General features: G+C 42.2%; 2 protein-coding genes across 2 annotated transcripts in view; one reads left to right on the top strand and one right to left on the bottom strand.

The window, feature by feature from the left end:
• LOC140377137 (ATP-dependent RNA helicase DDX39A-like) overlaps nt 1–24,504 on the bottom strand; it is a 312,983-nt gene that overhangs the window by 135,683 nt on the left and 152,796 nt on the right. The gene's annotated exons all lie outside the window — the stretch shown is intronic.
• Nucleotides 1–24,504, top strand: part of LOC140377146 (alpha-1,6-mannosylglycoprotein 6-beta-N-acetylglucosaminyltransferase B-like) — a 142,684-nt gene that overhangs the window by 52,448 nt on the left and 65,732 nt on the right. Inside the window, exons 4-8 of the mRNA XM_072462460.1 lie at nt 1,171–1,280; nt 11,434–11,507; nt 12,263–12,445; nt 13,311–13,475; nt 23,093–23,262. Of these exons, the coding sequence (XP_072318561.1) occupies nt 1,171–1,280; nt 11,434–11,507; nt 12,263–12,445; nt 13,311–13,475; nt 23,093–23,262 (702 nt within the window). The remainder of the gene's footprint in view (nt 1–1,170; nt 1,281–11,433; nt 11,508–12,262; nt 12,446–13,310; nt 13,476–23,092; nt 23,263–24,504) is intronic.

Here is a 24,504-nt window from a genome sequence, read left to right as displayed (position 1 = left end):
AATTAATTACTGTATAGTTTTCCTTTTTTCACCTTAAAGTTAAGACCAATTAGAATTTGATATAAACTGCCCATGTAATGAATGTCAAACTGAATTCATGTATATATATGTCAGCTCTTGAAACTCAATTAGATACGAGTCAGACGTTAAACTAATTAACTATAAATGGCAGTATAGATTTTTGCCAGCTTTTATGCTACATGCGAATATGGCTAATGGTGTATTAAGTGCCTGTAGAGTATTTTAATTTATTCTAGTCAAGATAAAGATAAATGCTCTTTATATCATACGTCTTACAATAAAAGCAGCTGAATAAGAAATACATTGAGCTATATATATGCATTTTACAAAGTATTTAGTTGGGTACAAACAAACTACTACTACTGACGACGTCACCTCTTTTTGTCCAATCAAAAATACCCTTGAAAAACACTTCTCGATGTCAATTGGGTCTTACTTGGGAATATTAAATCTGAATAAATAAATACAAATATGATTACTTCCTGACTCTATTCCAGACATGGTGCATTATCAAGAGTGACAAAAAAGTGAAAATTAGGCGGAGATTAGAACATAATACATGTGCATTGCTTTGGGTTAAGTAAAGCATGTATTATTACTACCTGGGCTGAGCATTACTGATATGTCACTATGCAATTGAGTTCTTCCTGATTTTTCTTTTCCATCTGCTGATTACATGAAATCATAAACCCAAAGAAAAAAAACAACAACATTTATTCAAACAGACATGTAATTTAAGGATATGTGTACAAACTGCATTGGCCTGTATGCAGCCATGTAGTGAGATGTGCTGAAATATGCTCAGCTACTCACACACTCCTGGGAAATGCAAATGAACACATCACATTCACACGACACACTGCATCACGTGAATGGAAAGTCTCACTCGGCGCGGAAGTGGTATTAACAGCACCAGGTCCTTTTCTATTTCACGCTCCAACCAAGTGTCAACCAATTTACATTTCTCACTAATGCCGCTCGGGGATGTAAGAGGCTGATGACCAAGAACAACACGCTAAAAGAAACAATATATGACATGTACGTACACGAATAATGACTAACAGTGAGATATTCCGTCTGTTGTAAAGGTCTTGGCAATGCATTCCACTGTCAGCCAATGTTCTTGTTTGTGCCCTCTTTATTTTGCAGAATTCAACCAGCCGGTCTGGTGGAGAGAATCCAAGCTATAGCCCAAAATGTGTCCAACATGGCCAACAGGGTGGAGCAAATTCTGCAGAACAGCATTGTCCAAGGCAGAGGTAATATATTGTCGTTTTTTTATTTATTTACTTATATTTACTTCAGATTCTGGATCCCATTGTCATAAGATTAGGTATTGTCCAATATAAAAAGCTGATAACCAATATTTGCCTGTGTCATTATTTTGATTTTAAAATCCATAGCAAGGCCCGCAAGATTACAAATTAAAACTTCACGTTAGGAAAAATAAAAACAAAATGTATTTATCTGGGATATAAAATAATGTGATTGTGTAGAGCTATTTGTTTAAGCCTAATCGCACTTCTCGTTCCATTTTACTCTTTAAACTGTTAAAAAAGACAACTCTGATGCACTGAGGACAAACTGGGAATGACACATGGGCACACACAGTCTAAATCCTGTTATTGTTAATATCCTTATTTTTGCTTTCTTGGCAAGATCTTTCACTAAAGGATGCTGAAAGTCCTAAACCATTGCTTTGTGCTTGATCCCAACTGAAATGTTATTCCACTTCAACACTCAAATCACAGCACACAGGACGATGGGTTTAAACATGAGACAAACGCTGTGCTTCGCTGGTGGTGCAGTGGATGAGGCTATTGCACATGTGTGGTTGCTGCCACTGCAGTGTTGTGGGATCGAGTTCAGCCCTTGATATTTGCTGACTGTCTAAACCCACTCTCTCTTCCTTTCAAGCTATGACTGTCTTATCAAATAATGCCTTTGGCCAAAAAAATCGATTGGTTTGTGCTAATATTGATTGAGCAAAATCTGTGGGTCTCAAACTTTTTTCTGTAGACCATTTTTTTTTCATCTGCGCTCTGTGTGCGGGTCAGTCTTTGTCCATGGGCTGTGCTCTGCATTAAGAGCTTTTGCTGTATGAGAAACTGCGGAGTCTCAGGAGGGGGCGTTCTTGTTTTACTTCATTCATTCTGTCACTAACTGCCCCGTGGGGAAACGAGGATCAGGCGAGAGGCACGGCTCTCTCTCCTCAAAAAGTGTGAAACACACGCAGGTTAATATTGGGCATTTATTCTTGGGTAAAACAAAATTCACAAACATCCCCAAAATTGACCTCACAAAGAGAGAGTGAGTGAGTGAGAGAGTGAGAGAGAGAGAGAGAGAGAGAAAAGAGCGAGCATGTGTCAAAAAAGACTTTCAGTATTTACAGTTTTGAGAATAAATAGATGTTTTATGTGTGTATGAAAGAGCTTGACTTTGGCAGCGGGAGTCCTTCCTTGCGCTGAGGAGCCGTACCAAAGCGCTCATTCACTTGAAACATTCATGCGACCTATGAAACATTTCCTGCCACCCACATTTGGGTCGCAATCCTGAGTTTGTGAGTGTGTTATTTTATTGAGTGAAAGGGAATCAGCCGCGTACTGCAATGTATTATCATTCCAGCTATCCTCAAACATGAGCTCTAAATATGAACTTTGTAACGATTAAACCACGTGGAGAGGAGCAGTGCGTTATACAGTTTTCCCCACAAACTGCAATAGCCAATTGGCGAATATAACAAACTGTCCTATATCATGCAAAATCGACTTTTCAGAGCTTTCAACCTTCTTACTGTGCAGTACAGTACAGTTTTTTTTTTTTTTTTATTGATTCCTGCAGTCTTTAGCTAGAGTCTTTATCCTTCTCCTCGGATGAGCAGACAAACGGGGTGACCCGTAGTGAGTTACGCAGCACGCAGTTTCAGCCCATCCTCCAGGAAGCATTCGGTCCCTGTAACATGCCCCCCGCCCCTGCGCTTGAGAGGAACCACAGCTATTTACGCGCATTTAGCTTCAAGCGCTACTTGTTCCAACGCTGCTGCCGCTGGCATGTGCCGCTGTGTCATGCGCCGCTGTGTCATGCGCTGTGTACCGGCGCACGCCTCGGCCTCTGTTTGCACCCCCACCATCTCCACACTATGCTACGTCACGGGGTGGGCGGGGACGCACGCTCACGCTGCATTTCCGGGTTTGAGAGCGGGAACCAAGATATGGTTGATATTTTATAACTATTATGTTATGGGTGTTGCACAACACTTATTATGATCAAATATAAGATAAGAAAAGATAAGATATTCCTTTATTGTCCCACATGGGAAATTTCATTGGTGCAACGCAGGTAGATACAGAGGTAGATACAGAAGAAAAGACTACGAAACAGCTCATTTGTTTGCTTGTTGCTATGGTGATGTCCACAGTGTAGTGGTATGATATGTGATTCACTGTTGCTGGAACTACCTGTGCGGTTATTCATAAATAACGCACTCCAGTTAGCTTTAGCATTCTCACTGACCATGGTTTAAAGTCTTAGAACTGAATATTATAACTTAGCCAAAATACAATGGTTGATTTTAGGGTGAAAAGTTCCTTTAAACATGCACCCAGCTGGACCTGTTCACAGCTGTCAGCCTGTGTTGAAGGGACTGTTGTTGAATAAAATAACACAAACACACTAATGTGCCTTTAAATTTTGTTTTCACCTGAGACACAAATCATTTCGGAAAGCAGCAAAATAAAACATGGAAATTAGAATTACCCAGTTCAGTTACAGCTTTCAAGGATGCTTGCTTTTATGTGAGGATGTCTTGTGAGTAAACCGATCCATACAGCGAAACACACATAAAACAGCTTGTCACACTTGACAGTGAAAGTGTTGAGATCGTGAACAGTTTTAAATACCTTGACACAGTTTTAGAAATCATATTGAAACTTTTAATTGAATGGTGCGAGAGTGTTCAAAAATGTTCCCAATGACTGTACCGCCCAGGAAAGCTCAGTAGCATTGGGCTCAGAGATTGTGGGGAGTCCTCAGAAACCTCTGAGCCAGCTGTAAAGAGAAAGGACATTAATGCTTAGAACATCGTATCAGACCCTCTGAACTAGCAATTTGTGCTTCTGCACTCCGGGAGGCGCTATTGACCTTATTCCGCCCCGCCCACTTTTCCCTCTTTTCCCATGTGATCGGCAATTCCAGTGAGAATTCCATCCATCCATCCATCCATCTTCTGCCGCTTTATCCGGGGCCGGGTCGCGGGGGCAGCAGTCTGAGCAGGGACTCCCAGACTTCCTTCTCCCCAGACACTTCCTCTAACTCCTCCGGGGGGATCCCGAGGCGTTCCCAGGCCAGCCGAGAGACATAGTCTCTCCAGCGTGTCCTGGGTCTTCCCCGGGGCCTCTTCCCGGTGGGACATGCCTGAAACACCTCCCGAGGGAGGCGCCCAGGAGGCATCCGGAACAGATGCCCGAGCCACCTCAGCTGGCTCCTCTCAACGTGGAGGAGCAGCGGCTCTACTCCGAGCTCCCCCCGTGTGGCCGAGCTCCTCACCTTATCTCTAAGGGAGCGCCCAGCCACACGGCGGAGGAAACTCATTTCGACCGCTTGTATCCGCGATCTTGTTCTTTCGGTCACTACCCAAAGCTCATGACCATAGGTGAGGGTAGGAACGTAGACCGACCGGTAAATAGAGAGCTTTGCCTTTCGGCTCAGCTCCCTCTTTACCACAACGGTCCGATGCAGCGACTGCATCACTGCAGCCGCTGCACCGATCCGCCTGTCGATCTCACGCTCCATCCTTCCCTCACTCGTGAACAAGACCCCGAGATACTTGAACTCCTCCACTTGGGGCAAGGACACCCCACCCACCTGGAGAGGGCAAGCCACCTTTTTCCGGTCGAGAACCATGGCCTCGGATTTGGAGGTGCTGATTCTCATCCCAGCCGCTTCACACTCGGCTGCAAACCGTCCCAGTGCATGTTGCAGGTCCGGGTTTGATGGAGCCATCAGGACAACATCGTCTGCAAACAGCAGAGATGAGATCCTGTGGTCCCCAAACCGGACCCCCTCCAACCCCTGACTGCGCCTAGAAATTCTGTCCATAAAAATTATGAACAGAACCGGTGACACAGGGCAGCCCTGGCGGAGTCCAACATGCACTGGGAACAGGTCTGACTTACTGCCGGCAATGCGAACACAGCTCCTGCTCCGGTCATACAGGGACCGGACAGCCCTGAGCAAAGGGCCCCGGACCCCGTACTCCCGGAGCACCCCCCAAAGGACACCCCGAGGGACACGGTCGAAAGCCTTCTCCAGATCCACAAAGCACATGTGGACTGGTTGGGCAAACTCCCATGAACCCTCGAGCACCCGATGGAGGGTATAGAGCTGGTCCAGTGTTCCACGACCGGGACGAAAACCACTCTGCTCCTCCTGAATCCGAGGTTCGACTATCGGTCGGATTCTCCTCTCCAGTACCTTGGAATAGACCTTACCCGGGAGGCTGAGGAGTGTGATCCCTCTGTAGTTGGAACACACCCTCCGGTCCCCCTTCTTAAATAGAGGGACCACCACCCCGGTCTGCCAGTCCAGAGGCACGGTCCCCGAACGCCACGCGATGTTGCAGAGACGTGTCAACCAAGACAGTCCTACAACATCCAGATACTTTAGGTACTCAGGGCGGATCTCATCCACCCCCGGAGCCCTGCCACCGAGGAGTTTGCGAACAACCTCAGTGACTTCAGCTTGGGTGATGGATGAGCCAGCCTCCGAGTCCCCGGTCTCTACTTCCTCTTCGGAAGACGTGACTGAGGGATTAAGGAGATCCTCAAAGTATTCCTTCCACCGTCCGACGACATCCCCAGTCGAGGTCAGCAGGCCTCCACCCGCACCGTAAACGGTGTTTGTGAGACACTGCTTCCCCTTCCTGAGGCGCCGGACGGTTTGCCAGAATTTCTTTGGTGCCGACCGATAGTCCTCCTCCATGGCCTCCCCGAACTCCTCCCAGGCCCGGGTTTTTGCCTCTGCGACAGCACGAGCCGCGGCTCGCTTGGCCTGCCGATACCCGTCGATGACCTCCGGAGACCTACAAGCCAGAGTGGCCTGATAGGCCTCCTTCTTCAGTCTGACGGCATCCCTTACTTCCGGTGTCCACCACCGGGTTCGGGGGTTGCCGCCACGACAGGCACCGGAGACCTTGCGACCACAGCTCCGAGCAGCCGCATCAACAATGGAGGCGGAGAACATGGTCCACTCGGACTCAATGTCCCCAGCCTCCCCCGGGACATGGGAGAAGCTCTCCCGGAGGTGCGAGTTGAATACCCTACTGACAGAGGGCTCCACTAGACGTTCCCAACAGACCCTCACAATGCGCTTGGGTCTGCCAAGTCTGTCCGGCTTCCTCCTCCGCCAGCGGATCCAACTCACCACCAGGTGGTGATCGGTTGACAACTCTGCCCCTCTCTTCACCCGAGTGTCCAAGACACGCGGCCGGAGGTCTGATGACACGACAACAAAGTCGATCATTGACCTCCGGCCTAGGGTGTCCTGGTGCCACGTGCACTGATGGACACCCTTGTGCTTGAACATGGTGTTCGTTATGGACAATCCGTGGCTAGCACAGAAGTCCAATAACTGAACACCGCTCGGGTTCAGATCGGGGAAGCCGTTCTTCCCGATCACCCCTCTCCAGGTGTCACTGTCATTGCCCACGTGGGCGTTGAAGTCCCCCAGTAGAACAACGGAGTCCCCGGTCGGTGCACTGTCCAGTACCCCTCCCAAGGACTCCAAGAAGGCCGGGTACTCTGCACTGCTGTTCGGCCCGTAGGCCGCCACAACAGTGAGAGACCTGTCCCCCACCCGAAGGCGGAGGGACGCGACCCTCTCGTTCACCGGGGTAAACTCCAACACGTGGCGGCTGAGCTGAGGGGCTATCAGCAAGCCCACACCAGCCCGCCGCCTCTCCCCGCGGGCAACACCAGAGAAGTGGAGCGTCCAGCCCCTCTCGAGGAGATGGGTTCCAGAGCCCAAACTGTGCGTGGAGGTGAGGCCGACTATATCTAGTCGGTATCGCTCAACCTCCCGCACAAGCTCAGGCTCTTTCCCCCCCAGCGAGGTGACATTCCATGTCCCCAGAGTTAGTCTCTGTGTCTGGAGATCTGGTCGCCGAGGCCCCTGCCATCGACTGCCGCCCAGATCTCTCTGCACCGGCCCCTTATGGATCCTCCTGCGGGTGGTGGGCCCACGGGAGGGCGGCCCCACGTCGCTCTTTCGGGCTGTGCCCGGCCGGGCCCCGTGGGGTAAGACCCGGCCACCAGGCGCTCGCCATGGAGCACCCATCCCAGGCCTGGCTCCAGGATGGGGCCCCGGTGACGCCGATCCGGGCGACGTGAACTGCCTTGATTGTGTCGTCGTCATAAGAGGCTTCTGAACCGATCTTTGTCTGACCCGTCACCTAGGACCTGTTTGCCTTGGGAGACCCTACCAGGGGCATGAAGCCCCCGACAACATAGCTCCCGGGATCATTCGGGCACTCAAACCCCTCCACCACGTTAAGGTGTCGGTTCAAGGAGGAGAATTCCTCCTTGAACCGTGAGAATTCCGCTGGTTTAAATGGAGAAGGAGGGAAAAGGCTTAAAGCTAAAACATGCAGTAGATTGATTTGTGTAAAATATCCCATCCGTGAAATCCCTCATTTGTCCGGGAGTGTTCCATTGTAGACAAAGATTCAGTTGTAGTCCTCTGGCATTGGATGAGAGTCCTCAGTTCGACTCTCATCCAATGCCCAGGGACACTGGGTAGGATAAAAACCTGAGTTTCCAGACTTGATCCGCAGATTTAGATTGACTCTTGGATGAGAGTCAAAACCTTTCGAGTCCAGAAGACTACATCTGAATCTTTTTCTACAATAAAACATCCCATGTTCATGTGACCAACAATTCAATAATGCACCGATTCCCTGGGCGGCCCGAAAACGGCTTTTTAGTTCATGTAGAACTTATTTTCTCTAGAGGTCTGAAATCTGAAACTTGTTTTGAATTTGATGATATCACAGCACCAGTGTTGCATCTATTCTGCATAAATGACTGACCTTATATGATGTATACAGCAGAATCATCGCTCCTCCAATGCACCACGAGCTACAGACGAAGGGAAAAGAATAATAGATAAATCCACCACAGAGTTTGTCTCCATTATAAGTCTGTTTTGAAGCTTTGACATTATTCCCGTGACATCTGAAGCACTTATCTGCTCTCCTCGTCTCTTCTGTAGATTTCACACGCTGGCTGTACAAATAGAATCACTGCTTTGTTTGAAAATGATTTTACATCGCACAACTTTTCTCTGCATGCTGCATCACAGCGCCACACTCAGGCCTGGTTGATGTATTACAGAGATTTGAGGCGTTTTGAGTGCTCGTTGTGGATGCACACATTTAGTGAACCAGTGCCATGTAGTTTTGGAAAATTTAACGGTTTGGTCTCGGTGAATATGTAGCTGTTTAAAAAATATATGTTGTCTCCTGTGCTGTGGACTTACTAAATGCAGCGGGAGTGAGCATACATGAGCTACAGTAATTAACTGTTTTTTGTAAATAATAATCTTCACCGGCTGTTTCTTTTAGAATTGATTTTAAATGTTTACCTTTTGTTTTTAAAGCTCTAAATGGCCTGGCAGCTCCTTATCTGGCTGAGCTTCTCTCTGCTCGTAACACAAGCAGGACTCTAAGATCAACAAATCAGCTTTTACTGGACGTCCCCAGAGCCAGACTTAAACATTGGGGGGATCGAGCCTTTTCTGTTGCTGGTCCCAGACTCTGGAGCAAACTGCCCCCGACATGCACCATCACTGACTTTAATCTTTTTAAATCCAGGCAAACAGCGTATTTATTCAGACTGTCTTTTAACACTGTAATGTAATGACACTTTATTTTGTACAGTTTGTTTTTATTAGTTCGGTATTTTGTATTGCCTTGATTTTATTGTGAAGCACTTTGGTCACTTTAAGTGTTGTAAAGGGCTCTATAAATGAAGGTTGATTGATTGATTGATTGATTGATTGATTATGTATCTCTTGTACTACTGCTTTTTTTGATGTTTATGTTTATATTGTTTTCATGCGGTGGTGAGCCGAAGATGAACGTCTACCTCGGAAGACAATAAAGCTATTCTATTCTATTGTACACATTAAGCCTACCATAATTATGAAGCATCTACGGATATGATTCACAGTAATTTCCTACTTTTTTCAATGAGAACAATGGTCCATTAAACTATATAGTCTATCTTATTGTTTTCCACATCTAGAAAGGCATAATAAAACTGCCTTTGCAGTTTCCTCTAATCACAGAAGAATTGAAGCGCTGCTGGCAGAATGCATTATCATAAAACTCACTTTATTTATCTATGGTTCAACAAGAGCTGAGGCAACTAGAGGAAAACACAAAGAAAATGGCTTCCCTCGCAATCCAATTTGTGGATTATTGGCGCTAAAGAGACGTGCGCGAGGATTATGAACTACTGAACGTTGGAGGGCGGTACACTCAAATTTGGATAAATATTTGTGTTGATTTAAAAAATATATATTCATTGAAGTAAACTTGTCATAGTTTTTAGTATTAAGATTTAAAGTCCAACAGCAATATACTGAAAAGACAATCATTTGCCTAGTCTATTTTCTGTCATTTACACAATGCTTTACATATGGTGCTAGTATGGGGAATGATTTTGTTGCTATTGTGTGATATAAATCGGTTCTGTGTATGGTGACATGAGAGCAGCTGATATAATGTATGAGCCAGTCCCTCAGGCAGAAGATGCTGTACAAGGGCCAATGTATTACTAAGCTAGATTTATCAGATGGGCCTTTTTTTTACCAGACGTAACCCACCAGCATTTGTCTTTTTCAGAGATAAATAAATAAGGAAGGATTATAGCTGACCATTCTTTCCCTCTCCCCGACTTTTTCTCCCTCCCCGCAATTCTGCCTCTCCACGCTTGTCTCCTATTTCACCTTTCCCCCAACTTAATCCGCTACTGACCGCTCATTTGGCAATATAAAGCCCATCCGGAGAACACGTTGCGTGTGCCTCCGTTCAACTTTGATCTCTTGAGTCAGCATCGCGTAGAAAGCAGTGTGTTTATGCTGCAGACATGTAGCGATAAAAGTGAACTGAAATAACATCTTCTCCTTGAAACGCCTTACTCACTGCATTTTTCTAAAAGTACTAGTTCTCTGCTATCTCCTTCTCCTTCTCCTCTTCTCACACAGTAGGCCTACCAACGTTTTTTGGACTGAAAGCATCTATGTTATGGACATCAGTTACCACAAAGATGGTTAGCCTTGTTCCTTTATTTTTTCCTAAATCCCTTACTACTACTACTACTACTACTACTACTACTACTACTACTACTACTACTACTACTACTACTACTACTACAGAAGTAGTCAAAAGCACTGATGTTACCTAAAACAGCAACCTGAAATGCATAAATATTGCATAATTTTTTGGTTGCCATAACACATTTGCCCGTTTTGTGTGCAGTGATTTGCATATTGAATCAAATTAGGTCTTTGCATTGCATAATCACTCATCCGGCTATGCCTATATTGGCCTAGTGTTCAGCCTCTGGTTTAATTGTAATCATATTTGTTGAAATTCCATTTGTAAGTGCCAGTGTTGGGGCTCAGAGTAAAAAGCCCAGGGGAAGACTTATGTGGAGAAAGTCTCTTTTTCATTAGGCAAATGGAAACAGACAGGACCTAGGGAGAAGGCTTTTTTTGGGGGGGTTTGGAGTGCGTGAGGCAATACTTTGAACAACAGGACTGCACACTTTTACTGTTTGAAACATCTGTCTTTCCCTGCTCTGTCACTCTCACAGTCTCAGTCACAGAGAAGCAGTTAACTAAGCCACTGGAGCAATTAATGTAGTGCGTGTAGGCTAACAGAGGATGACTTGAAACCCCTGGATTTTAGAGACACAGTGGATATATGTAAGCTCCAGTGAACAGCGCAGTGCAGTCAATATGGAGTGTGAAGAAGCAGATTTATAGACCATCGCTGCACATGTGACAGAATCATAGAACCAGAGAAGGTATATTGCTTTAAAATGTCCGCAGCTAAATGGGAAAAGTATATTAATGTGAGTTATACTGCGCCTCATCAAGTGCGGGGGTCAGTGCTTGTACAATCATTATCTGAATTAATTGAAGGCTAAAATTATAAGGAGGCTTTAACATGCAATATGTGTTGCTAAATGATCTCAGAGATAATGCAATTTGCACTTGAGAATAAGTATTCACATTAAGGCCAAATGAGCAGCAAAAATTATGGAGTATCGAAAGCAGTGAAGATGGGACTCTTGTTTAGTAAAAGTTATAAATACTTGTATTAGATTGTTTTTATTCTTTCTTCAACAGCAAGAGACGGATCATCCAGTCAATGTGAAGTTCCCAGAGATCCACGCTACCCAGAGTGTCCTGGTAAAGTCGATGTAAGTTTTAATTGAAGTCTTTTATGTGCTTGCACAAACAAAAACAGCTCCATAGTCTTTGTGATTGTCCTACGCAATAGCAATATCATTTATAACTTTGGTAGCGGCTGCGATATGCCCTGGTTTAAAACGGGACTGGCAGCAATCTAAAATGTAATATTTGGTTAAGAAGCACCTGGTGACTTATGAGCTTCTCCAAGAGTTTTGCTGGACACCATAGTTTTGAGATTGGACAGAAATCATTCAAATCATCTTTGGCCTCCTTTATGTAACGGGAGAACAAAAGCTGTTTTCCATAGTAATGGGATGCTTGAGTTATATATAACATGATTTAAACTATTTACTTTTAGTGGAGCAGATAACAATAGAAACCGAGGTTCGAGGGTGTCAACTCCAGTGTATTATTTTAATCAACATATTTAATACCTCATAAAGTTATAAGGGGCTAAGGGAAAATATGTGATCATCAGTCTTATTCTCGTGTATTGGGGCAACAGCATTAGATGGAGCAGCAGCATCACAAATATTTACAGCAAAGTGCCTTTAAACCAATCACAAATATATTTTCATTGTCAAACTATTTCAATCTTTAATAATTCCATTCTGCAAAGAGGGAGCAGAATTTCGCAATGAGAATTGAACTGTTTGCCAACATTTTGCAGAATTGCCCTGTGATTTAGTGAAAGTACTTTACAAACTGTAAAAACATATGTATAGTGTTTGTCTTTATATTGTACTTGTCTCTTTGACCACAGTGGATGCGTGCTCGTTGGACCTCTGACCCCTGCTATGCCTTCTATGGTGTGGATGGCTCTGACTGCTCTTTCCTCATTTACCTGAGTGAGGTGGAGTGGTTCTGCCCCCCTCTGGCCTGGAGGAACCATAGTAGTCTGCCAACTCCATTTACTCACCACCAGACCAAAGGTCCTCGGAGACAAGTCAGTAACATTCTCAATATTTTCTTGAATTGATGCACCCATTTAATGACACAATCAAATGTTCTGTATCTGCTTCTCAAAATGTCAAAAGAGTATACTTGTATAAATGTACCTATTTCACAACATTAGTGCCCAGACTTTAGTGGGTCGGAGCTCAATTCAATTTATTTTTGTAATCGTCAAAGTCACGACAGCAGTTTCCTCAAAGGGCGATGGTGAAACACAGCTTAAACAATGTTCATAGGAAATCAGTAAATGGATAATTTCCCCTGTCCTTAGACCCTCCTTCTCAGCGAGGAAAAACTACAAAACCGTTTGGGAGAAAGTAGAAACCTTGGGGAGAAACTCAGTGAAGGAGTTCACGCCAACCAACCAACAACTGCTACAAAACCCCTTATTTTGGGGGAAGTCATTAAAAATGGACTGTTGTAATTTACTTATTACTTTTTTATTATTGTTAATGTTCACCTTCTTATGACCTCTTTTAGGCATCTTGGGTTTATCAGCACATTATGGCCATCCTGGGCTTGGGACTCTATTTTGTCTCTGTAAAAGTTTAAAAAAATGTCCAAAGTACTTGGGTGTGCATTTTATTCACCTTCCCCACCTAACTGCTCTGCCCTGCTGTTCACCAAGGCTATTTAGAGAGAAATACTTGTATTTGTTTGTATCTGAAAAATGTACGGCTTAAGGGCATTAGTTTCTTCCTTCCTTGGTTATTATTTCTTCCTGAATGAAAAATAAATCCTGCCTCTGCAGAGCTAAAAGTGAATACATTTCCTGAGTAGTTTTTCATAAAACTATTCTCAATAGTTTTAACTGAGCAGATGCCAAGCAGATGTAAAACTTGTTCCATCTTTTCCAGGCTGCTTTTCGGACAAACCTCTCTGTATTATTGGACCAAGTGGGAACAGGGAAAGAGTCTCTGAGCTTTATGAAGCGCAGAATCCGACGCCTCGCTCAGCAGTGGGCCACAGCTGCCAACCGCCTGGACACCAAGCTGGAGCAGAGGTGGAGAGACCAAAAGAAGGTAACAAGAGGGAACGGCAAGGAAAGGACATAACATACTTATGTGATAATATGAAATTATACAAAACATATTCAGGACCACATGATAAATTACACCTTGATACTTACAAGTGAGTAATACCAATTTCTGTCCACGCCACTGCTGGAGCAAATGAACACTTGTGATTTTATCCTGCTAAAGTCAGTTGTTGGATTGAAATAAATGAATGGCGACCATGGAACATTTTCTTTTTGTGTCAGTTAGATGCTGTCACCAAACAAATCATAATGAACACTTTCTCATGACATATTTAGTATAATATATAGCAATAGTCTTTTTTTTCTTTTGTGGCCTTTTGGCATGTCATTTTTGAATGTTCTGTATATTTTAGCACCCATTATATGTCTCTGCATGTCACACAGTGAAAAATGCAGACATGAAAACTATAGGGTGGCTGTATTATGCCAATGCTCCACTCGAAGTAAACAAGTGAAATTAAACTTTAAGGTGGAGAAGAGTCGATCTTGAGTTTGAGTGATTGAGGACTTAATGATTCCTTATCTTCGACGGCATGTTCTACTTCTGTAATTGCGGGGCCTGTTTTTCTATATACGTTCAAAATTATACGCATCGCTGAATAAATGTGAAATCAAACATCAGTATCTGGCGGCACACTCCGGGGTATTGGCAGACATGCCGTTGTTTGAGAGGTATAGATTGAACAATTGAAGAAGGAGAAGAAAATTGAGGCCAGGAAATTATGATTAATGATTGTTCTTACGAGGAGAAGTCAAGCGGCGAGGCTGCCAGACAGAGAAATAACCAGAGAGAAACAGAAAGAGGTGCAGCAGAAGTGAAAGTCTGAAGGAAACCTATGACAGCCTCCTGTGGATACAACACTGCTGTTTTAAAAATGCCAGGTTATAGAATATGTGATTAAAACTTTGCGAGCTGTAAAACTTCAGCCTTTTCACTTTTTGCCTTGAAATTTTACCATTAATTTGGACATTTGTGTCAAAATCTGCCAGAATAATGAAAATGTCGTGGTTACATACGATAAGATAAATATGATAAAAGATGATTGCACTAAAAAACAAAGGTATTGTGATCATAGTTAATTGATATTTGTTGGGCTGTAGTTAAGTTCTTTGTCGATTAAATGTCGTGTAGCGGATGTGACTGGACTAATCTATAAACAGGACTCCTGTTTATAGATTAGTATTAGTTTAGTATTGAAAATATACTAAACACCACCTATTAAAAATGAAATCAGACCTTTTAGTAAAACATTATTATTTTATATTATGTTATAATGCAGCAAATAATGTCTGTGCCACTGTCAGCTTCTCTAAAAATGGAAATTCTTATGGTTTTGCTTTCTAATTTAATTTTTCTTCTAGTAAGACAGTGGTACACAAGTGATTGCTTATTTACCTGACATGTTTTGTTGGCAGGACTTCCGTCTTTGTCACGTCTTTTACGCCTGTCCCAGCGTGGTGGGTTTTGCTTTCTTTTTTGGTATAAAAGTATGTTCAGGACACTACAACATTTTATTATTTTTTCCAATTTGGACATTTTTTCAAGGTACACCTAGCATTATCTCAAGACACACTAGTGTTCCCCGGCAAACTGATTTAAAAGGGATTAGTTGACAAAAAGGAGCACGATGTGGTGCTGGTAAAACTCTTGAACTTATTAGCGAATGAAAAATAGATGATATATCCATATTGATAAATCCCTGAGAAACCTTTAGTCAACCTTATCAAAACCAATGGAAGGTAATTCAGATACCCCTTCATCTATGCGGCTTTCCCCTCCCTCGTGCTGCTCTGAACTAAGTTAACATGGAGGAAATAGGCCCCGTCACAGTGATGGATGCCCCTCTTTCTTATAGTGCATACAGGGGATTTGTTTTCCTCTATCTCCACTCTGGGGCTGCCTGAACAGAAGATACGCCTTACAATGTGCCACCACTATCTCCACAGCAGATGTCCAACTGTCTGTATGGGTTAGTCGTGCCTGTCAAACGCTCTTTGTCACAATCATTATAAATAGAGGTTGAATTCATCTGTTTGTGCTCTGCTTTGGTTAAGAATAACTATGTGCATTCCAAAGAAGATCTTAATATGGCATAATAATACAAAAAAATTCTTTAGAATGGTGGTAAATCTTGAATCAAGGTCAATAGCCTTTGCACACCAATCTGAAACGGGGCTATAGCAGGGGTCCCCAACCTTTTTTGCACCACGGACCAGAATAATGTAGGTTTTATTTTCACAGACCGACCAGATAAATACGGCAAAAATAAGTGCATAAAAATTACAACTCGCCGTACCGCTGAATCAGTGGGAGCCCTGCGCTTGTTTCTGTGCAATAAGATGGTCCAATCTAGGGGCGTGTGTTTCTTAAGTCTAGTCTGCTCCGTAATTTTGTCTTTGTTGCCGTCACTGCAGAAAAGCCTGCTTCACACAGATAGGATGTCGCAAATGGTAGTAAGGTTTTTAGTGCCCTTGTTGCACAGACATGCTCAATCTGCCCGATTTACATCTCTGACAAATGGGTTGACAAATGGGTTGCGGATCCATTCATGTGCTGTTCGCGGATCTTTTGTGCATGAGAAGTAGCGCTCAAACTCTTATAAAAGCAAAAACAGTTGATCGTATAGCAGCTGGGACAATGCTGGCCCAGGTGACATGTCCTCCAAAATTCCCGGTAATATTTGGAACATGTCATGTATCCGTCGATCCACTCGCCGCCGCAGTTTTGAAGTTCCATTCCAGGTTCCATTGCCTCGTTAGCTTGCTTTTCCCCACATGTTATGCAGAGCGGACTCGGTGCATGAGAGTCACCTGTAGCGACAAACCCGTATTTTAAGTAGGACTCCTGGTATTGTCCATTCAATTTAGCTTTTCTTTTTTCACTTGGTCTTTTTCCCTTAACAAAAAAAATGCTCTTTTTTTTTTTTTTTACTCATTTTCGCTGGCTTGTGGGTCTACTTTTGGGCAACGTGTTTGATACGACACATCCGTGATGACGTATCATGTATGATGCGCGTATCAGAAATGTTATTACGCAGGAGAAGAGCATAGATATAATATACATTATATCTAATGGATTTCATTGGCAATTTCCTATCAGGCTTTTCATTATATTGCCACAGACGAGCTTATTAGCGTGTCATGAGTGACAGGCTAAAGTTAGGTCGGAGAAGATGCTGTCATTGATAAATTATTGACTGTTTTTGTGCGGCCCGGTAGCAAACGCCTTACGGACCGGTACCGGTCCCTGGCCCAGTGTTTGGGGACCCCTGGGCTATAGCATCTAATTTCAAATGTGGAGATTTTTGTGAAGGAGACTTCTTAATGTTTATAGGGAAAATGAAAGCTGTCACATAAGAAATAATTTTGCTTGTACATGTGACTTATTTGATGTCAGTGGCATGTTGAAGAAGTCATCGCAGGCTGCAGCGTATCCCCGCTGTTAGATAGTATGAAAAACAGTGCATAAAACTGACAGTTGGAATTTAGGCATGTTTAAACTGTCTGCAAGTGTTTATAGCATAGCCATGCAATAATATGTAAACTAGCATTAGCCAGCTGCTAACTACCTGAAACAAACTGCTCACCTTTCAGTCTGAAGGGATTTCTCTGAGTCCACTAGTCCCTCCTGACCACAGTAACCACAGTAACCACAGTAGCGAGAAATGGGGTATTTGGGGATGTTGCAGAAGGAATCCTTTGTTTTGAGACTTTTTGTTGAAACAACCCACAGATCCAATGCAGCTTTCATCCTCAAGATGGCTGCAGCAATGAGTGTGTGACATCACTTCAGAGCCATGAATTATGAACCAAAACTCCGGAAAACATAACAAATGGAAAACAAATGGAAAAAAAACTTAAGTTACACTTTGTAAAGTCATTCACAAACAAACAGTAACATGTCAGACCAAGGGAATTATATAAAATATCACTGTTGTTTAGTCACAGTCTCAATAATCATGAATAATGGTTAAATTGTGATTTTTTTTTCTCCCCCTACAATAATCGTAACACTAAAATTGTATGATATATTATTATATATCATGACATTCCTATGGCGGACCCTCCACCAGAAATGTTACTTAGTGCATCTTTTAATGACTCAATGATATTACATGGGTAACAATATCAACAAAGTGTCTCTATATTTAATATTGTGCTTCAAAACCCAAATGGAACAGTTCCATTCTTTGTTCTCACTTAACTGCTTGTATAATAAATAGAGTGAAAATTACAAAATAAAAAAGTGTCTTGAAAAAAATCTTGCGTGGCTCATAAATCAAACATGAACAACATTCCTCTTTGAATTGGCAAGATTGCTGATAACAAGATAAATACTCTGATTATGCCCAGCCAAATTCTAAACTTGCCTAAGTATTCTATAGACCTCTTTTATTTCGAGTCTAATCTACATCTTTCTCATTTGTAACATTCAAGCAGGCGGCAATTAATCTTTCACCGCATTGTACTTTCAAAGCAGTGTTGTTCTCCTCTCTGCTGATATCAAACTTAATCAACAACTCGGGTCAACCATTCAGCCTCACAGCCCAGCTGATGAAACAAGTTTTGTATAACAAATTGCCCCGCTCTTTTTTGTTGACATCAAAGGCATTTATAATTGAATGGAGACAATAGAAAAGGCTAAAAAAGCTGACATGCATTTAGTTTCTTTGCAATTTACCTTTACGCTTTGTGGACATTTTCTATCATCTTCGCTTAGAGTTATTTGACTTCTAACTGGGGCAGCGGCAGGATCAGAGCTTTCCTTTGAGAATGAAAGAAAGGGAGGTTAAGGATATAAGCACTGGTGTGTCAGTCGTGCCAGGTTGCCGTTCACCCCAGCACAGATGTGACCTTCACTGAAGGCCCTGGGCACCGTCTACAGTCGGGCTCGGACATGCCCTAATTCGTATTGAATTAGCATTTTATAGGAAATGCTACAGCAGCGTGCGTCTGTGTTAATGACAGAAAAGGGTCTCTCCAATTTCAAAACACTTCCATTAAATCATTTGTCGGGGGCTGTTACTGTAAAAAAAACAATTGCCACAAAATAAATACATAGTTATAGATAATAGCAGGTAGTTTCGCAGGTAAAGATGTTCTGCGTTTAATTCTCTTTCTAGGATAACTGTGTGGTCACATGATGCATGAGTGTGGCTTCGTTTGCTGTCCAAAGACGAGCTGTGATACATAGGTGAATTGTATTCGCCCTTGTCTGTATAATCATTATTTTTTTGTTCTGTTTATTCAAGAGGGACGCTGTACATGAATAAACATGACTGTAAATGTACCAGGATTAGACAAAAAACTCATTTTCATCCTTTGTCCCTGGACAGAAAAAAATGTTCTACCTAAAAACAACACTGATCAAACGGATCCAACACGAATGCAGAAAATACATGAAAGCTTACAGTTAAATAACAATGTACGCAATTGCAGAACAGGTAACATATTTAAGCCTAACTTTTTACTATTAAAAAAACATCTTGAAACATTCAGACAAACAATTTGACATTTCCTTCAATAAGCTGCCATTTGAACCCCACATTGCTAAATATTTGAATCTGAATCTTGATGATTTCCTTACTTCACAAATAAACATGCTGCATTTAATATCAATTGAATGTACATGTCCTTCCAGAAAGTAAAACATGATATTTTTGCAGGTTCACATTTCTTTCCGTCTCATTTGATTTGGATTGCTTTCTGCCTCACATTTGGGTTGACTCACTGGTCTTGGCAGGTGTAACTGCACTCTCTCTCACGAAGGACAGTAACAACAGAGGATCTTCGCAAAAAGCCTCCAACCTCCGGGCGAGTGTGCGAGCTTTTAGACGCACAGCACACAAACAGCTGAGGACGTCAGTGTGAAGCAAGAGCATGCAAACAAGCCCGATCTGTAATTCCCCCGCGCACACCTCCACACTCATACATACTGCATCTGCGAGTGCTAGAAGTCAACCAGACAAAGTGCTTTCCCCTCTAGCATGTGTGATCAAACCTGAGGAGGTACAGGTCTGGGGCAGCTCCTTTTGTCTTTGTCCCATTTGTGTGGCTTTTTTGTGCTCTCCGTTTTCATTTTCAAGTGTGCACTCGCGTAAACAGAAGTGTGTTGGCGGTGAGAGCCGCCCACACCATCTTCTCCTTGTTTAAGCGATTGATTTCCACTCTGCGATATAAGGGTCACTTCTCCACGGCTTCTCAGATAGTCTTCACTAAACTACTTCCTAATCTTCTCCCATATGGAAACATTAGCTCTTGCAAATAGAGATGGATTCAGCCTTTTAGTGGTTAACTCATTTGATCAATGTTGACTTTGTTTGGAATAGTTCCTTACTAAATTCTTGGACATGTTTTCAGATGTGATACATCATCCTGTAAATACCGTAAACATGAACAAAATAGCAAATTAAGAAAAGCAGAATCAGAATATTGACCTTCACTAAAATTATGATCCATTTGAAATCTTGACATTATGACATTCGTTAGTGTTGAACGAAGTATAAAAGTAAAAGTGCTGTAATTAAGTATAAATTGTTTCTGTACTTTCTACTCCACTACATTTTTGAACAGTACTGAAAAGTAGAAGTATTTCTTCTTATAGTTTTAGAGGCTGAAATGGCTGAAGGGGTTAAGTTATTGAGGTAATTTGGCTTTGGGGTAATTTTTACCAGGAAAATTGTTTAAATCAATTCAGTCAACTCCGATGACCAACTTTTGTCTTCTTTTTTTACTCAAGATTACTTGAGGTTGAAATTGCTTTGACTTTTTACTCTAAAAGTATATTTCAGAGTATCTGTACTTTTCTGTACTTTTACTTCATGCACCTCTAAAGGCCTTAGCTGTGAATATGGAAAACAATGAAAAGTCTTTTGTTGTTTTTTGTGTCAGTCAGTCAGTAGGTCAAGATCTTGCAGAATCAAAGTACACGTATGCCCATAGATAATAGCTGGGCCTTGTCTGGATGATCGACGAAAGTTAAAGTGTCCAATGAGAGCGCAGTAAAAACCTCAGCAGCCTCGTGCAGACCAAAAGGACATTGATCAGATCTGCACCACACGCCCACAATGAGCCACACTAACATTTATCATTATTCTCAGCCGTAGCATCCGTTGTTAAAAGCACTTTTCATACCTAAATAATACTTTTGCACCAAGCCGTTATTTTACATCCTAGCATGTGTTGCTTCCCATATTTATTTTGCAGTGTTGCTATGCCACTGCCAGAAATGCATATCTCCTTCTGTCCTTCCTCACTTTTTGTTCGATGAACCAAAGCCAAAGCCTGAAGAGTGAATGATGTTAGCGCCACCAATTTTCACTTGTGCCATCTGCCACCCAAACTGTAATTACATTTCACTTATCTTTTTCTATGAAGCAGACGTTAATAGAGCAAGCTTATGAGATGAGGGGATATTAAACACCAGCTGAAACCATGCTATTACTTGGCAAAGTGTTTCCACCGCTGTGTAAGTTTTACATGCATTTGAGAGGTTAATGACAGTCTTGGTAAACATTTTGTCTCTTTTTATCTGCTGCCACAAATTATCTTATGTGCAATTATTTATATTTAGATTTGACATGTTTTTTAGATTGTATTAATTGTGACTTCTAATATGGCTCAATCCTCAGTGGATTAAAGTTTGGCTTGGTGGAGCGCGTTCACTCTAAAACAAACAAATCTGTAGATGCACAGATGGAGGCCTCTGTTATATATTTACTTGGCTGATTTAAATTCAAGAAATGTGCTGGGGAAATTGACGAACCACAGACACTCAAACTTTCTTGGCCTTGAGATCATTATGTATGTTGTGCATGGTGAAAGTTGTTGGCTCCACGTGGCAGCAATAGCAGCAGAAAGTTGGTGTGTTTCAGGATTACTCTACATTACTGTGGCACTTGGTGGATCTAATCCACCGCTCAAGTCTCAGTGGGGTACAAATGTGAAATGTTTCCAAAAATGTAAAAAAAGTTTTGGTTCTTTTGGTTATTTCACCTTTGACTTGATTACTCTCGATGAATGGCTCTTCATCTGCCTGGATGAACTCTCTCACCTCCTGAGTGGTTCTGGCTCCACAGTCTCTGCTTGAAAGGTCAGTCCTGGTCCTGGACCATGTGCAGGTTTTGTAGTTTTTCATTTCCAAGAACAAGGGATGCTGGGACATTATCCTTTTGCTAATTTCCTATGAACATTGTTTAATCACTGTCGCCCTTCGAGCCAAATGTTGTTGTGATTTTGGGTGTTACAAATATAAATTTAAATGAACTGACTTCTGCCCAAACTACAATGCTGCCCTGTGATTGGTTGAATCCCTGTCCCATTACAACAATAGGAGTGGGACTAAATGGATTCTCTCTTCTTTTTTTTTTATGCTGCAAATGGAATGACCTCATTGAGGATACATATTTCTTTCGGAACTGAATTCACAAATGTCACAAAAATGTATTTTCTGCACAAGCTTAAGGTGAACAGAGTTATAGAGGAGATTTATTTCATGTGATCTTGTTTTTTTGTTTTTTTTGTTAGCGTTATGACTAAGCAAAACTTAACCACAAACACTACAAACATATAAGGGGAAATTACTAATAAAATGTGGCCCAAGTTATCTAAAAGAGTATGTGTAAGTGGAATGTGAAGGTAAACTTGAAGCCTCAAACCTATGTTGTCTATATAAATCTTAAGTCTGTTTTTCTAATTACAAACTCTAACATGTTTAACCGTTTTACTTCCTAGAAGACCAAAAAAGAGAAAGAAACAGCAAATCCATCAACTTCGTCTAATTTGAAGTTTATTTGTATATTCTGGATTTTGTAATCAGTTTTTTTTGTATTCCTCGCTTTGCTGTGTGTGAGCAACGAGGAAAAAGTCTGGGTCAAATCCTTGTTATTTCTGAGTGTAGTCGATCCACTCACTGACCGCTGCACATGTGTCTCTGCAAACTCATAATCCACAGTAGTATTCATTTTACACTCAAGCCTATAATGAAGGATTTCAATGGGCACATTCCATTATAGCACAAGGGGATCATTCAGAGGAGATTTCAAAGTTACTTTTTTCATCATTTCTTTTTTCTGGGTTGAATTTCTTGATGAATTTAATCCTAAAACTCATTAAAACATTTTGAATGGCAGAGGCTTAACCTTCAAGGAGCTTAGCTTTAGGAAATATGCCAATATGTATGTGTAAGATAATGCAAATTTAATTGTCGGGAGCAATAATTTTCATGCTGTGATGCTCTGACTTTTTCCGCTGGTAGATATAGTACTTTTATGGCACTTATTCCTGCTTTATTCTACACTGAATCTGAAGTGTCAGTTCACAGTTTACTTTTTTTAATTGATCTTTTCATTTACATTACATTAACCCTGGAAATATTTGCACACAGTCTCATTTGGAGTTGGTTGAGCCCTGTGGTTTGTTCAGTCTTGGTGCAGTCTTGTAAATGTTAGATTTGTCCGGAAGCTTGCTTTGATCTTGATTAGTAATATATTTGTCTGTGGCCATACTTGCAGCATAAAGTTTGAGAATCTGTTTTGTAAATAGTACCGTTTGTTACTGCAGTGCATAGTGTTGTATTCATGTTTATCCTGTCTCTTGCAGATCCTGGTGCATGTGGGCTTCCTGACAGAGGAATCCGGAGATGTGTTCAGCCCAAAAGTGTTGAAGGGAGGTCCACTGGGAGAGATGGTCCAGTGGGCGGACATCCTGACTGCTCTGCATGTCCTGGGGCACAACCTGAAGATCTCCATGTCACTCAAAGAACTGCAGGGGTAAGTTAAGACAAAACAATATGCATCTGAAATGAATCATCTTCTTCTTCTTCTTCTTCTTCTTCTTCTTCTTCTTCTTCTTCTTCTTCTTCTTCTTCTTCTTCTTCTTCTTCTTCTTCTTCTTCTTCTTCTTCTTCTTCTTCTTCTTCTTCTTCTTCTTCTTCTTCTTCTTCTTCTTCTTCTTCTTCTTCTTCTTCTTCTTCTTCTTCTTCTTCTTCTTCTTCTTTGTTTTATGGCGGTTGGTATCAAAGTGTTACATGTCTTCAAAGTAGGTGAAATAAACAAAAAAAACAGAAAGAGCTAGATGTACTTTCAGTGCTTGATTTTACAGGAAAAACTGGAACACGTTGCCACTTATCTATTTTGTGTTGGATTTGCTTGTCTCTGACATGACTCAGACTTGAGGCCAAAAGCTTGAAACTTGCGCCTTTCTCAGACTGCACGTGGGTTATTCTGGCTGAGTGCAACTCAAAGAGCTGAGCATGAAAGCTGCACTCACAAGACTACATGTACAACGAATAATTTACACTGTAAATAAAACAAAATCCCGCGGGGGCCCGCAGCTTCACCACATGCAGTCTGAATGAGGCCTTTCTTGAAACTTGCACCACCACAACTTGGGCCCAACTCTGAACATTGCTGGGTTTTTGATGACATCACAACATTCTCTCGGCCTGTAATATTTAATACAGATTGGTTGTATCTAAAAACAAATATAAAATGCAGAATTTCTTTATGGACAGGGAGCCGATTCCATAACACAGCTCTACTGCTTTTAGAGACTCTTGGGACCACCAGAAGTCCAGCATTTTTAGAGCAACGTGCTTGTTTTTGGCATTAGTTGTATTTGTTTCATGCCCTGTGCAGCTTCTAACTCATCTCTAATTGGCTCATAATGAACACCATTACCACTTAACCCAACAGTCCTGAGGGCCCTAAGGTCATGTTGATTAATTTGTTATTGTATTGATCCCTTATGGACATGAATTCCAATCAGTGCGACAGTGTTTTGTGTTCAAATTGTCATCCCCGTGTCAGCACCCGTAGCCATGTTTCTGCTGACGGACACGGCTGCTGAGCCAAACAGTTCACTTTGCATTCACACTGTTGGATGGATGTAAATCTACAGTGTGGTGAAAGATCCCTTAGGCTTGCTCTGTCTGGGCTAATATCTGCTTCATAGTGGAGACTGTATAAATCATGTAGCTTGTCGTCCTTGCATTAAGATGGATCGGGTGCTGT

This window comes from Eucyclogobius newberryi, unplaced genomic scaffold (genome assembly GCF_026437365.1).
Source record: "Eucyclogobius newberryi isolate DKJ021-1_F unplaced genomic scaffold, fEucNew1.0.hap1 SCAF_4, whole genome shotgun sequence".
In the NCBI taxonomy this organism is placed as follows: Eukaryota; Metazoa; Chordata; class Actinopteri; order Gobiiformes; family Gobiidae; genus Eucyclogobius; species Eucyclogobius newberryi.
The sequence above is the reverse complement of the archived record's forward strand: the minus strand, read 5'-3'. Positions and strand labels throughout refer to the sequence as shown.